This window comes from Oppia nitens, unplaced genomic scaffold (genome assembly GCF_028296485.1).
Source record: "Oppia nitens isolate AA-2021 unplaced genomic scaffold, nextdenovo-longstitch-racon4-pilon3 scaffold33_pilon_pilon_pilon, whole genome shotgun sequence".
Classification (NCBI taxonomy): Eukaryota; Metazoa; Arthropoda; class Arachnida; order Sarcoptiformes; family Oppiidae; genus Oppia; species Oppia nitens.
Window position 1 is genome coordinate 15,001 of NW_026533214.1, and position 14,678 is coordinate 29,678.

Sequence of the window (14,678 nt, forward strand, 5' to 3'; positions counted from 1 at the left end):
TTTTATAAAAAAAACTAGTTTTTTAACAACTAAAATATAATATAAATAATAAAACAAAAAAAATAACTAATAAAACAAAAATAATGTCTACTACTACTACTAATAATAATAATTTAGTTAATATAATATCAAAATATATAGACTTAAAATCGGATGAACCGCTAAACATATTCAATGTGGAAACGGTTATCAAAAAACATGAACAATGGCTTAAACTGATGCCCAGAGTCAGGCCCTACTATGCCTTCAAATGTAATCCATTCGAGCCGTTACTTAAGCTATTGATAGACATGGGCTGTGGCTTTGACTGTGCCAGTCAGGTATGTGTGTAATCTACCCCATCCTCTATTTATCTAACTACCAGCCCACCCCCTCTAATAAAAAACCTAACCCATTTAATCATTATGTATTATTACACTATAAAGCATGAAATCGAAACCGTACTGACCATTGGTGCCGATCCCGGCTCTATAGTCTATGCCAATCCAAATAAAACCGAATCATCGATAGTCTACTCCCGGAAAATGGGTATATCATTGGTAACGGTTGATAGCGAGGAAGAGCTAATCAAATTGGAACGTCTACATCCCGGTGCTCGGCTACTGTTACGGCTGAAAGTAGACGAAACCGGATCCTACTATGGGTTGGGCGAAAAATTTGGCGCTACTCTACGCGAGTGTCGACAGTTGCTGACACTGTGCAGTCAACTAGGCTTACGTCCAGTGGGTGTAGCCTTTCATGTCGGATCGTTTTGTCAGTCGACACTGGCCTACCAGAGAGCTATCGAAATGGCCCGCCGGGTGTTCGACATCAGCCACCAAATGGGTTTCCCCGATATGACTGTACTGGATTTGGGGGGCGGTTTTCCCGGTACCGATCGCTGCTACTTTGAACAGTTAGTTACCGAAGTGGCCACTTTCGATACGATAGCCCAGGCTATTACCAGGGCACTGGACCTACACTTTCCACCCGAACCTACTAGAGGTAGTAGTAATATACAGATAATTGCCGAACCGGGTACCTACTATGCGGCCGCAGCTTTCACACTAATAACACGTATTATATCCAAACGGGTGGTCTCACTAACCGATGCCAACCATAATCACTGTAATCGACATATAATGTATTATCTGAATGACGGTATGTTCGGTAGTTTTACTGTCGATAAAATGATTGGCAAACAAATTATACCCATACCTGTGCTTAACAGTGTTAGTAGTGATGATGATGATGAAACAGTAGGACCGACTGCCGACACCATTGCTAAACAACAACAATCATGTTTGAGTACATTATGGGGTCCAACCCTAACCAGTCTGGACTGTATTGTATGCGATATACTAATGCCTGAACTAGACGTTGGCGATCATATAGTGTTCAACGATATGGGCGCCTATAGCCATAGCTATTCACCATACGGTTTCAATGGTATGCCTACTAGCCGTTATTGTATACATGTTTCAGACTATGCCTCTAACTATCAACAACAACAACAACAACAAACAATTTAACAAAAAAAATAATTATATTTTATTTTAGTAATTATTTATTTAACAATATATACAGTATTACCTATATTACAGTATTACCACTTGTAAAATAAAATTTTCAACAACAAAAAAAATATATAATATATTGTGTAATTTATTTTTGTATTAATTGTTTAAATAGTTATCAATTTTTTTTTGACATACTTTACATTATATTTAATTTGATACTAATATGTAAAATAAAATTTATCAAAAAAAAACAAAATTTATTAATATATTGTGTAATTTATTTTGTTGTTTGTTTTTTTTTATAAATAAATTAATAATAATATAATTTATTATTATTATATAAACTCTAATAATAATATTTTATATATTGTTTGACAAAAAAAAAATATGAACCAAAAATACTGTACAGTATTATGCAATCATATAATTTATTAATAGATTTTTATTATTTAATAAAATAATCACACAATATGTGATCATAATTAGACAATTAATTTTTTTTAATTGTTTTTTTTCAAATAAAGTTTTAAATAAATAATTATAGTATTTACGTAGGTAAATATATATATATATATATATATACTGTATATATACTATATATATATATATATATAGATAATATGTTTTATTAGTTTCAATCAAACACAATTTGATGACGCAAATAAAAAGCACCAATATCAAATTATAAATAGGTGCAATATTTTTTTTTTGAATATTTTTTTAACCCATAATAATAATAATACTAATGACTATAATTATGATATGCATAAATTTTTATTAATTTATTTTTTAAAAATAGATATATTAAATTATGAATGACGTAAATTGTATCCACAGATACACCCCCTGTCCCCCCCTTATTTCCTACCCTCCACACTGATAAAAATATAGTATAGTTAATATCTATAATTTATTTATTTTTTTTTGCACCCGGAGACTACAATTTTTCAATTATTATAATAGAAAATTTAAATAAAAAACTAGTTAATAATTAATTAATTAATTATATGCTTAGATAAAAAAAGTAAATAAATATAAATTATTTGTATTTTAAACAAAAAATAAAAGTTATTATTTAGTAATATTAGTAGTACTAAATAAGTAAATAATTTTTTTTTGTAAAATTAATAAATTATATTTATTAAAATTTATTAGCAATAAGTAATTTAAATATTAATAATAACAATTAATTTTTTTTTTAATATTTATATTAACTACCAATCAGTACACGCATATAAATTAGATGAAAATATATTTATTTATTTTTTCAAAAATTAAAACCTTGATTAAAATTAAATTAAAATTAAATTAAAACCAAGGTCAATGCAACATTGATGAGGGTGGGATACCCTATAACACCAAGGTCAACTCTAATGACCATTATTTAGTTTCCCATAGTAAATATTACTGTATACACATAAAAACATATATACAGACACTCACATACATACATACATACACACACACACACATACACGCACACACAAACATATATATATATATATATATACACACACACACACACATACACACACACATACACACACATATATATATATACATACTTACACACACACATACACATACACATTCACATTCACATTCACATTCACATTCACATTCACATTCACACACACACACTCACACACACACACACACACACACACACACACACACACACACACACACACACACACACACACACACACACACACACACACACACACACACACTCACACACACACTATCAGATGCTATATAATTATAGATTATTATTGGGTTCAATTGGGTGAAAGTATGGGACAATATATATGATAATTATTATAATATTTCTCTTTTTTGTATTATCTCTCTTTCTCTCTCTCTCTCTCTCTCTCTCTCTCTCTCTCTCTCTCTCTCTCTCTCTCTCTCTCTCTCTTTAATTTTCATTATTTAATTTCGCAATTGCACACTATATACAATTAGTTTATTAAACATTTAATTTTTATTAAAAACCATTTAATAGTTAATCATTATTTTTTTTTTTTTTTTTTTGATAATTGTTCAATTTGTACAATTATTTCAATAATTATATACTTTACAAATACAGTACATTATAATTACTGGTAATAAAAATAGTAGTATACTAGCATTAAAATAATAAAATTATTATTTTTTTTTTAATAATATTATTATAATTTTAGTAAATGCTAGAGTACAAATTTTTTTTTTTTAAAGTTAAACCTATAAATAAAATCAAATCAAACATCAAATCAAATGTTTTTTTCAATTATTTCAAAAAAAAACTTAGCAAGGAAAAATTATTTGTATAAATAATTTTTTTTTCATAAAAAAAATATTTTAACTGTTAAATCTCTAATAAGAAACTAATAATAATAATGTCTAATAATAATAATGCTAATAATAACATTATTAACAATAATAATAATAATAATATAATTAATATTATATCAAAATATATAGACTTAAAATCGGATGAACCGCTAAACATATTCAATGTGGAAACGGTTATCAAAAAACATGAACAATGGCTTAAACTGATGCCCAGAGTCAGGCCCTACTATGCCGTCAAATGTAATCCATTCGAGCCGTTACTTAAGCTACTGATAGCCATGGGCTGCGGCTTTGACTGTGCCAGTCAGGTATGTGTACTCTACCTTACCCTAGCCTAACCTCTCTCTGTCTCTCTCTGTCTCTCTCTGTCTCTCTCTGTCTCTCTCTGTCTCTCTCTGTCTCTCTCTGTCTCTCTCTGTCTCTCTCTGTCTCTCTCTGTCTCTCTCTGTCTCTCTCTGTCTCTCTCTGTCTCTCTCTGTCTCTCTCTGTCTCTCTCTGTCTCTCTCTGTCTCTCTCTGTCTCTCTCTCTGTCTCTCTCTGTCTCTCTCTGTCTCTCTGTCTCTCTGTCTCTCTGTCTCTCTGTCTCTCTGTCTCTCTCTCTCTCTGTCTCTCTCTCTCTCTCCCCGAATAATAACCTAACCTAATAAAAATATTATGTATTAAAAAAAGCATGAAATCGAAACCGTACTGACCATTGGTGCCGATCCCGGCTCTATAGTCTATGCCAATCCAAATAAAACCGAATCGTCGATAATCTACTCCCAGAAAATGGGTATATCATTGGTTACGGTTGATGGCGAGGAAGAGCTACTCAAACTGGAACGTCTACATCCCGGTGCTCGGCTACTGTTACGGTTGAAAGTAGACGAAACCGGATCCTACTATGGATTGGGCGAAAAATTTGGCGCTACTCTAACCGAATGTAGACAATTACTGGAACTGTGCCGACAACTGGACTTACGTCCAGTGGGTGTAGCCTTTCATGTCGGCGCCTTTTGCCAGTCGACACTGGCCTACCAGCGAGCTATCGAAATGGCCCGTCAGGTGTTCGACATCAGCCACCAAATGGGTTTCCCCGATATGACTGTACTGGATTTGGGGGGCGGTTTTCCCGGTACCGATCGCTGCTACTTTGAACAATTAGTTACCGAAGTGGCCACGTTTGATACGATTGCCCAGACTATTAGCCGGGCACTGGACCTACATTTTCCACCCGAACCTAGTAGTAGTAGTAGTTTACAGATAATTGCCGAACCGGGTACCTACTATGCGGCCGCAGCTTTCACACTAATAACACGTATTATATCCAAACGGGTGGCCACACTAACCGATGCCAACCATAATCACTGTAATCGACATATAATGTATTATCTGAATGACGGTATGTTCGGTAGTTTTACTATAGCTAAAATGATTGGCAAACATATTGCACCCATACCGGTGCTGACTATGGCTAGTGGTGATGGTGATGGTGGTGCTAAACAACAACACCGACAATCATGTTTGAGTACATTATGGGGTCCAACCCTAACCAGTCTGGACTGTATTGTACGCGATATACAATTGCCTGAACTAGACGTTGGCGATCATATAGTGTTCAACGATATGGGCGCCTATAGCCATAGCTATTCACCATACGGTTTCAATGGTATGCCTACTAGCCGTTATTGTATACATGTATCAGACTATGCCGACAAATATCAACAACAACAGCGAAAATCAATTTAACAAAAATGTTTTTTTTATGTATTTTTTTAGAAAAAAAATATTTTTAATAATAAGTTATTTAGCAAATAAAATATATGATTATAAAATTAAATATGTTATATTAATTGTTTATATAGTTATCAATTTTATAGGGCATACTTTATATTATATTATATATTTTGATATTGATATTGATATTTATCAAAAAATAATAAATAAAAATAATTTTTAATATATTGTGTAATTTATTTTTTGTTTGTTTTTTTATAAAAATAATAATAATATTTTTTATAATAATATAAACTCTATTATAATAATATTTGATATATTGTTTGACAAATAAATTTCTAATTTATTAATAGATTTTTATTTAATTGACTAATAATGACAATTATAATTAGCCAAACATTGATTTTATTTTTTAATTGATTTTTTTAAATAAAAGTTTTCTATTGCTAGTTATAGTATTTACGTAAATGTAAATATTATTTATTATTGGCCAATAAGTTTATTATATAGTTGTATATTGGGGGGGCGGGGCGGGGAGGTAAGTAAATATATACATACATGTAATGTTTAATTATAAAATTAATTTTTTAAATACTTAATTTAATATATTTATAATATATATATATATATATATATATGATTTATTAGTTTCAATTAAACAATTGATTGCTGACGCAATTGAGGCACCAATGTCAAATTATAAATTTTAAATTATAACAACAACAACAAAATAAATAATAGTTAATAAATATAATTAATTAATTAATTATATGCTTAGATAATAAAAACTAATATATGATTTTTATCTCATATTGATCAAATATAATCAAAATTGTATTATTTATTGCTTTTAATTTTAGTAAATGCTAGAGTATATATAAAAAAAAAACTTTTTTAATTTTTTATTTAAACTTATTAAATAAAAAAAAAATTATTGTTTGTTATTTTTTTCAATTACTATTGAAACAAACAAACAATAACAACAACAACAACAAACTTATCAATGAAATATTGTTTGTATAATAAAATATTTAAAAATATTTTTTAAACTGTTAAATCGCAATAATTAAATACAGTATATATATATATAGTAACTGTAATAATGTCTAATAATAATAATAATAATAATTTAGTTAATATGATATCGAAATATATTAATCTAAAATCGGATGAACCGCTAAACATATTCAATGTGGAAACGGTTATCAAAAAACATGAACAATGGCTTAAACTGATGCCCAGAGTCAGGCCCTACTATGCCGTCAAATGTAATCCATACAAACCGTTGCTTAGGCTATTGTATGCCATGGGCTGTGGCTTTGACTGTGCCAGTCAGGTATGTGTACTCTAGCCTACCCTAACCTCTCTTTCTCTGTCTCTCTCTCTCTGTTTCTCTCTCTCTGTCTCTCTCTCTGTCTCTCTCTCAGTCTCTCTCTCAGTCTCTCTCTCAGTCTCTCTCTCAGTCTCTCTCTCAGTCTCTCTCTCAGTCTCTCTCTCTCTGTCTCTCTCTGTCTCTCTCTCTGTCTCTCTCTCAGTCTCTCTCTCTGTCTCTCTCTATGTCTCTCTCTCTCTCTCTCTCTCTCTCTCTCTCTATCACTAAATACATTTAACTGTATCTAACTGTCCCACCAAATAAATAAATAAAAATCCTAATAAAATCATTATGTATTACCCTATAAAGCATGAAATCGAAACCGTACTGTCCATTGGTACCGATCCGGACTCAATAGTCTACGCCAATCCAAATAAAACCGACCAATCGTTAGTCTACTCCCGGAAAATGGATATAAAATACATGGCTGTCGATGGCCAGGAGGAACTTCTGAAAATCAATCGCCTATATCCCGGTGCTCGACCATTGTTTCGTCTGAAAGTAGACGATACCGGTTCCCACTATAGACTGGGCGAAAAATTTGGTGCCACTCTAACCGAGTGTCGACAAATGTTTCGGCTATGCAGTCAACTGGCCATACGGCCAGCCGGTGTAGCCTTTCATGTGGGCGTCTACTGTCAGTCGGCTGAGTCGTATTTCATGGCCATCGAAATGGCCCGTCAAGTGTTTGATATGGCCGCCGAAATGGGTTTCGCCGGGGATATACATGTATTGGATTTGGGCGGCGGTTTTCCCGGTACCGATCGTTTCTATTTTGATCGGTTAGCCACAGAGGTTAGCTCATTCTCGACAGTAGCCCAGGCTATTAATCAGGCATTGGACAGACATTTTCCTAATAGCACTGGTAGTAGCACTGGTACTGATATACGTATAATTGCCGAACCGGGTACCTACTATGCCGCGGCTGCCTTTCAACTGCTAACACGTATTATAGCCAAACGTATGGTCTATACGGATCAGGATATCAATCATAATCATAGCCAACCTCCCCATGCAATGTACTATCTAAATGATGGTGTATTCGGTTCGTTCAATATGTCGGCTATGATGGACGCCAAACGTCCGCCACCCATACCGGTGCTGCCTAATGGTAAAGGTGCTCGACAACGACAATCCTATAGGAGTACACTATGGGGACCTAGCCTGACCAGTTTGGATTGTATTGTCCGGGATATACAGATGCCCGAACTAGATATAGGTGATCATCTACTGTTTGAAGATATGGGCGCCTATACGTCAACCTATTCCCCGTACGGTTTCAATGGTATGCCCAATGCCCAACATTGTATACATTTGTCCGGCTATGTTCAGGATAAATATAGGAAAATTTTTTGATAAATGTAATTTTTTGGTTTAATTGTTTTTTTTTGTTGGTTTAATTATATCACGCGGGCTATATACAGTTTTATATACAGTATATATACAACACTACACAATACCTACCCTCACACACACACACACACCCACTACACTCAAAATAAATCAAATATTATATATACTGTATATATATACAGTATATAAATGCATATATATATTATTATTTTTTAAAAAGACACTGTTGTATTAAATTACAAACAAACAATTTTTTTTTAAATAGATATTGATTTAAATTTAAATTATAATCAATAAATACATTTTTTTTTTTAAAGAAAATAATAATAATTGAAATACAAATGATTAATTGATTTGAAACAATAAAGCGTTTTATAAATAATATTTTTAAAAAACAATTAATTAATTAATAATAAACTTATTAATTAGTAAATAAATCTAATTATTGATTAATATGTAAATTTTTTTATATATATACTAATATAATGTATATATTTCATTATACATTATATATAAATGCCTTATAAAACTAATTTTTATTTTTTTGTAATACATTATACCAGTACAACAATGTACAGATGATTATTATTAAAAATATTAAATATATTTCAAAAAAATTAATTAATTAATTATTATTATTTAAAAGTATTGTTTTACAACAATACATAAAAAATTATTTTTGAAAATATATTTCTATATACTGTATATAAAAAAAAACCTAATTATTTAAAATTTATTTATACATATATATACACACAACAAACAAACTGTGAATATATGTTTTTTGTTTAGGTGGGTGTGGACTGATTAATCATAATACTATTATTACCCAGGGACTAGCACCCAGGTAGGCACACACACACACACACACCTATTAGAAAAACAATACAAACATTATGTCGACTACCCAATCACCTGAACCACCCGATGATGATGATAGCACTGGTAACTATGGTGGTGGTGGTGGTAGTAGTAGTAGTAGTTCAGAGGTTAGACAGATATTGATGGGCATTGTCGACCAAGTTGTCGACACCAACAACAACAATCCTCGGGAGCAGCAGATCAATGCAAACAATACTAATAGGTATATCATCAATGATGACAAGCATATACTATTGGATGGCACTGTTAGTAGTAGTAGTAGTAGTAGTAGTAGTAGTCGTGGACCCATACCTAGAAATAGTAGGCGAAAAACAATTGAAACGGACAGCTGGTATACTAATAGACCCGTACTATCATCACCAACACCAGCACCGGCAGCAGCAGCTCCGGTACCAGTAGTACCTGAAAATAGTAAGTCAACGGCGGCTAATAAAGTTGTTTTAGACGATCATCAGTACCTCAACGATCATAGGCCTGACCTGAATGCCACTGTCGTACGTCGACCCCGGGCTAGGAATAGGACAAAAACAATTGAAACAACGGATAGGTATATACCACCGGCACCGGTACTTGACAGGAGTAAGTCGACCAATCAATTGCCTAATCAATTGTCTACTGATTTCTATGGCCAACTGCAGACTAAAACTACTGGACAGCAGCACTTCCTACTGAATCAGCTCCGACTGTTAGCACCTCCTCCCAGACCAACACAACAACAAGCATTTATGACCGGTCCCGGGCCACACTTGTTTATGAGCGGACTGGACGGCTATCACGGAACGGGACCCCGCGGTAGTCAAGTAAAAGGTGAGCTATTCCAACACAACTATCCTATTGACACTATTGAATCAGCCCTAACGGACAATGACTATCAGCAACTGTGCCAGGAGTTGGCTTATTATGGTTTTCATTTAGATAGCCAACATAATGTGATTGGTCAGGGACATTTTGGAAAGGTAGTTAGTGGTACTTATGGACCAAATGTATGTACAGTATGTGTGTGTATGTGTGTATGTGTGTATGTGTGTATGTGTGTATGTGTGTATGTGTGTATGTGTGTATGTGTGTATGTGTGTATGTGTGTATGTGTGTATGTGTATGTGTGTATGTGTGTATGTGTGTATGTGTGTATGTGTGTATGTGTGTATGTGTGTATGTGTGTATGTGTGTATGTGTGTATGTGTGTATGTGTGTATGTGTGTATGTGTGTATGTGTGTATGTGTGTATGTGTGTATGTGTGTATGTGTGTATGTGTGTATGTGTGTATGTGTGTATGTGTGTATGTGTGTATGTGTGTATGTGTGTATGTGTGTATGTGTGTATGTGTGTATGTGTGTATGTCTGTATGTGTGTATGTGTGTATGTGTGTATGTGTGTATGTGTGTATGTGTGTATGTGTGTATGTGTGTATGTGTGTATGTGTGTATGTGTGTATGTGTGTATGTGTGTATGTATGTATGTGTGTATGTGTGTATGTATGTGTGTGTGTATATATGTGTGTTTGTCCACTAAACCACTATATTGCTGGACATTAGGTATTAATTATTGTATAATTTTTTTTATAAATATATATATAATTATAGATCAAAAACAATTTGATGGCCATTGAGGCCGAGTATCTCAATGTTGACGACAACCTCGACGGTGTACAAGAGGGCCAACGTTTTGCCGCCAAATACATACACTTTACACAGTCTAGTAGCCTATTTAATCGTTGCCGACTCAACATGGAGAAGCTAGTAATGAAACAAATCGGTCGACACCCCAATTGTGTAACCTATAGGATGGCCATCAATTTAGGCCATCGGGAATTGATTGCATACCGGGGCTCGCGGTTCTATAGCTATGAACATACATTGTTGATTATGGACTGGGCCGACCATGGTGATTTAGATAGGTTTATAGTCAATGGTCAGTATACAGTAGGCTTATGTATACAGTTTATGCGTGACTTGTTAGCCGGGCTCCGGTATCTGCATGGCCTACGTATTACACACAACGATATACATGCGGGTAATGTATTGATTTTTACTACAACAACACCACCACCAACAACAACTACAGGGATATCAACCATCAACTATGTGGTGGCCAAATGGGCTGATTTTGGACTGGCACAGATACATAAGCTGGCCAAAAATCAATACCTAAGCGATAGGCTAATTAGTGATTGGCTGACTGATGATTTGAAACGTTTGTCCAAATTGTTTCTGGATACAATGATACCCCCATTGGCCCCACCCCATTATCCACTGGGACAGCCTGGACATCTCCTACCTGAGCTAGTTGAATGGACCCGGTTGGCTAATGATTTGCTAAGCGCTAGCAATATCAATGTAATCTATCAGAGATATCCCTATTTAATTGGATAGTAGACATGTCTCGTACTATCCCCGTCCCGTCCCAACAATAAACAAAACTTATTTATAAATTTATTTAATTAAAATTTTCAAAACAAAATAATATATATATAAAACAACACAATAATTGAAAAGTAAAAATTAAAATTAAAAAAATAAGTAAAACAATTGAGTGATTAGGGTTAGGGACAGACAGACACACACACACACACACACTGATAGGGCACCTACCTATTCAACCACCAATTCAATAGGCCATTAAATATCACTAGCCGTTCCCAACAAACAAACAAAATAATACAAAAATTTGTGGACAACAACACCAACAACAGGTATATGGACAGACAGACAACACCAGTCGATGATACAAACGATGATATTAGTAGTATAGATCCAGAAGCCAGACAGGTATTGATGGAAATGGTCGATAGGGTAGTCGCCGATAATGAAAACACTAACCCCAACAACAACAACACTACTAGTACTACTACCATAGATGATGATACAGATATGTATGTGTATCCAGAGGTCAGACAGTTAGTATCAGAAATGGTCGACACAACAGTAGCCAACAATAGTCCTCAACAACAGACAGTCGGTGCAGACAATGCTAGTCGTCGTCCACCATATCGTTCGCCCAAACGTAGAGAACGAACAAAATCAAATGAATCGCCGATTGATAGCTGGTATAGACCGGTACCACCGCCGGTACCTGAGATACCTGAATCGATAGGACCGGAGCCTGACCGGAGAAGTTGGTCGGTAGACAATCTCAATCGGTTGCGCGATCAACAGCAACAACAGCCCAGACAGTTAGCACCCGACACACTGCCGTCGTTTTTTGATAGGCCACCCGGTTCAGGATCGCCGCCACACTTGTTTATGTCGGCACTGGACGGCTATAAAGGTAAGGGATCGGGTAGTCTTGAGCGACGTAAAGGTGAACTATACCAACACAATGCCGATAGTATTGAATCCACACTATCGGTAGATGACTATCAGCAACTGTGCCAGGAGTTGGCTGATTATGGTTTCATCAATTTAGACAATCAGAATATCATTGGTCAGGGAAGTAGAGCACCGGTAGTTACCGGTACTTATGGACCAAATGTATGTTTTTCTCTGTGTGTGTGTGTATGTGTGTGTATGTGTGTGTATGTGTGTGTATGTGTGTGTATGTGTGTGTATGTGTGTGTATGTGTGTGTATGTGTGTGTATGTGTGTGTATGTGTTTGTATGTGTGTGTATGTGTGTGTATGTGTGTGTATGTGTGTGTATGTGTGTGTATGTGTGTGTATGTGTGTGTATGTGTGTGTATGTGTGTGTATGTGTGTGTATGTGTGTGTATGTGTGTGTATGTGTGTGTATGTGTGTGTATGTGTGTGTGTGTATAGATAATAGGCCATATAGTTTGTACATTATTGTTAATAACACCTCTCTCTCTCTCTCTCTCTCTCTCTCTTAAAAATAATTTATAGATTCATAAAAATTTGACGACCATTGAGGCCGAGTATCTCAATGGTAACGACCGACTCATCGGTGTACGGATTGGCCAAAGGTTTGCCGCAAAATATTTCCATTTTACCGAAACTAGTGACCAGTACGATCGTATCCAATTCTACATGGAGAAGCTAATAATGAAACAAATTATCGGACACCCCAACTGTGTAACCTATAGGATGGCTATCGGTTTAGGCCAGCGCCAGCTGATTACATACCGTACCGAACAGTTCTACAGTTACGATCATAACCTGTTGTTGATGGACTTGGCCGACCAGGGTGATCTAGCGGATTTTATTAAAAAATCAGGTAGGTATACAATGGTGCTATGTATACAATTTATGACCGAACTGTTGGCCGGGCTCAGGTATCTGCACAGTCTGGGTATAACACACGGCGATATACATGCTGGTAATGTATTGATTTTTACGGTCAACAACAACACCAACACTAACACCAACACCAACAATCAGGTAACACCAGTGCCACCAGCAGTTGCCGCCGGTATACCACCCATACCCGCACCTACACCCATACCTACCTATGTGGCCAAATGGTGTGATTTTGGTTTTTCAAAAATACGTGTATGGGCTAAACAAGAGTATCGGACCCCTGATGAACATCTGGAAAAATTGAAACGGGATCTATTTTTGTTGAGCAATTTGTTTAGTTTGATGATTGCCGCCAGCAATACAAATAGCCCTGAGCTACAACCATGGCTACAGTTAGTCGATGATTTAACAGCTAGTGATACCAATGGTAATATCAATGTTATCTATGAACGATATTCAAATTTATTAGGCGATTAGTTGGGTAGGTGTGGGTGGGGTGAAATGGGATAGGGATAGTGTCCAAGTTAGGAGGTTAGTTCAATGTTTGTTTTTTTTTTGGTCAATAGTAGTTAAGTGTGCCGCTGAACATGGATTAGTATGTATTAAAAAAAATAAATATACCAGTGCTTGAAAATAATAATAATTATTAAATAAATAATAATAAAAAACTTTTGAAAAAGTTAGTCTGAAAAATTGACATACAAACCTAATCTAACCTCAACCTAACCTCAACCTAACCTCAACCTAACCTCAACCTAACCTCAACCTAACCTCAACCTAACCTCAACCTAACCTCAACCTAACCTCAACCTAACCTCAACCTAACCTCAACCTAACCTCAACCTAACCTCAACCTAACCTCAACCTAACCTCAACCTAACCTCAACCTAACCTCAACCTAACCTCAACCTAACCTCAACCTAACCTCAACCTAACCTCAACCTAACCTCAACCTAACCTCAACCTAACCTCAACCTAACCTCAACCTAACCTCAACCTAACCTCAACCTAACCTCAACCTAACCTCAACCTAACCTCAACCTAACCTCAACCTAACCTCAACCTAACCTCAACCTAACCTCAACCTAACCTCAACCTAACCTCAACCTAACCTCAACCTAACCTCAACCTAACCTCAACCTAACCTCAACCTAACCTCAACCTAACCTCAACCTAACCTCAACCTAACCTAACGTATATAAATACAATACAAAAAAATTATAATTAACTGATTTAAAAAAACAAACAAAAAATAACCAAAAAATATATATAAATGATTTATGATTTTATTTCAAACAACAATAATTTTTTTTTTAATAATTATGTTAT

At 34.7% G+C, this 14,678-nt stretch overlaps 4 protein-coding genes across 4 annotated transcripts in view; all 4 read left to right on the forward strand.

Moving 5' to 3' along the window:
- LOC128956804 (probable ornithine decarboxylase) overlaps positions 1-6,016 on the forward strand; it is a 6,077-nt gene extending 61 nt beyond the window's left edge. Inside the window, exons 2-6 of the mRNA XM_054302517.1 lie at positions 142-320; positions 426-1,428; positions 3,963-4,141; positions 4,503-5,545; positions 5,986-6,016. Of these exons, the coding sequence (XP_054158492.1) occupies positions 142-320; positions 426-1,428; positions 3,963-4,141; positions 4,503-5,545; positions 5,986-6,016 (2,435 nt within the window). The remainder of the gene's footprint in view (positions 1-141; positions 321-425; positions 1,429-3,962; positions 4,142-4,502; positions 5,546-5,985) is intronic.
- Positions 6,017-6,711: 695 nt separating this feature from the next.
- Positions 6,712-8,277, forward strand: LOC128956805 (antizyme inhibitor 2-like; the record flags this gene model as incomplete). Its single annotated transcript, XM_054302518.1, has 2 exons — positions 6,712-6,885; positions 7,231-8,277. Coding segments are annotated over 2 exons (1,221 nt in total), but the record flags the coding sequence as incomplete, so codon positions are not given.
- Positions 8,278-9,051: 774 nt separating this feature from the next.
- Positions 9,052-11,557, forward strand: LOC128956882 (uncharacterized). Its single transcript, XM_054302595.1, has 2 exons — positions 9,052-10,139; positions 10,741-11,557. The coding sequence occupies exons 1-2, from the start codon at positions 9,171-9,173 to the stop codon at positions 11,527-11,529; spliced, it is 1,758 nt and encodes a 585-aa protein (XP_054158570.1). The 5' UTR covers positions 9,052-9,170; the 3' UTR covers positions 11,530-11,557.
- Positions 11,558-11,693: 136 nt separating this feature from the next.
- LOC128956881 (uncharacterized) lies at positions 11,694-13,970 on the forward strand. Its single transcript, XM_054302594.1, has 2 exons — positions 11,694-12,627; positions 12,996-13,970. Exons 1-2 carry the CDS (start codon positions 11,854-11,856, stop codon positions 13,824-13,826), a joined length of 1,605 nt encoding a protein of 534 aa, XP_054158569.1. The 5' UTR covers positions 11,694-11,853; the 3' UTR covers positions 13,827-13,970.
- Positions 13,971-14,678: the final 708 nt, after the last annotated feature.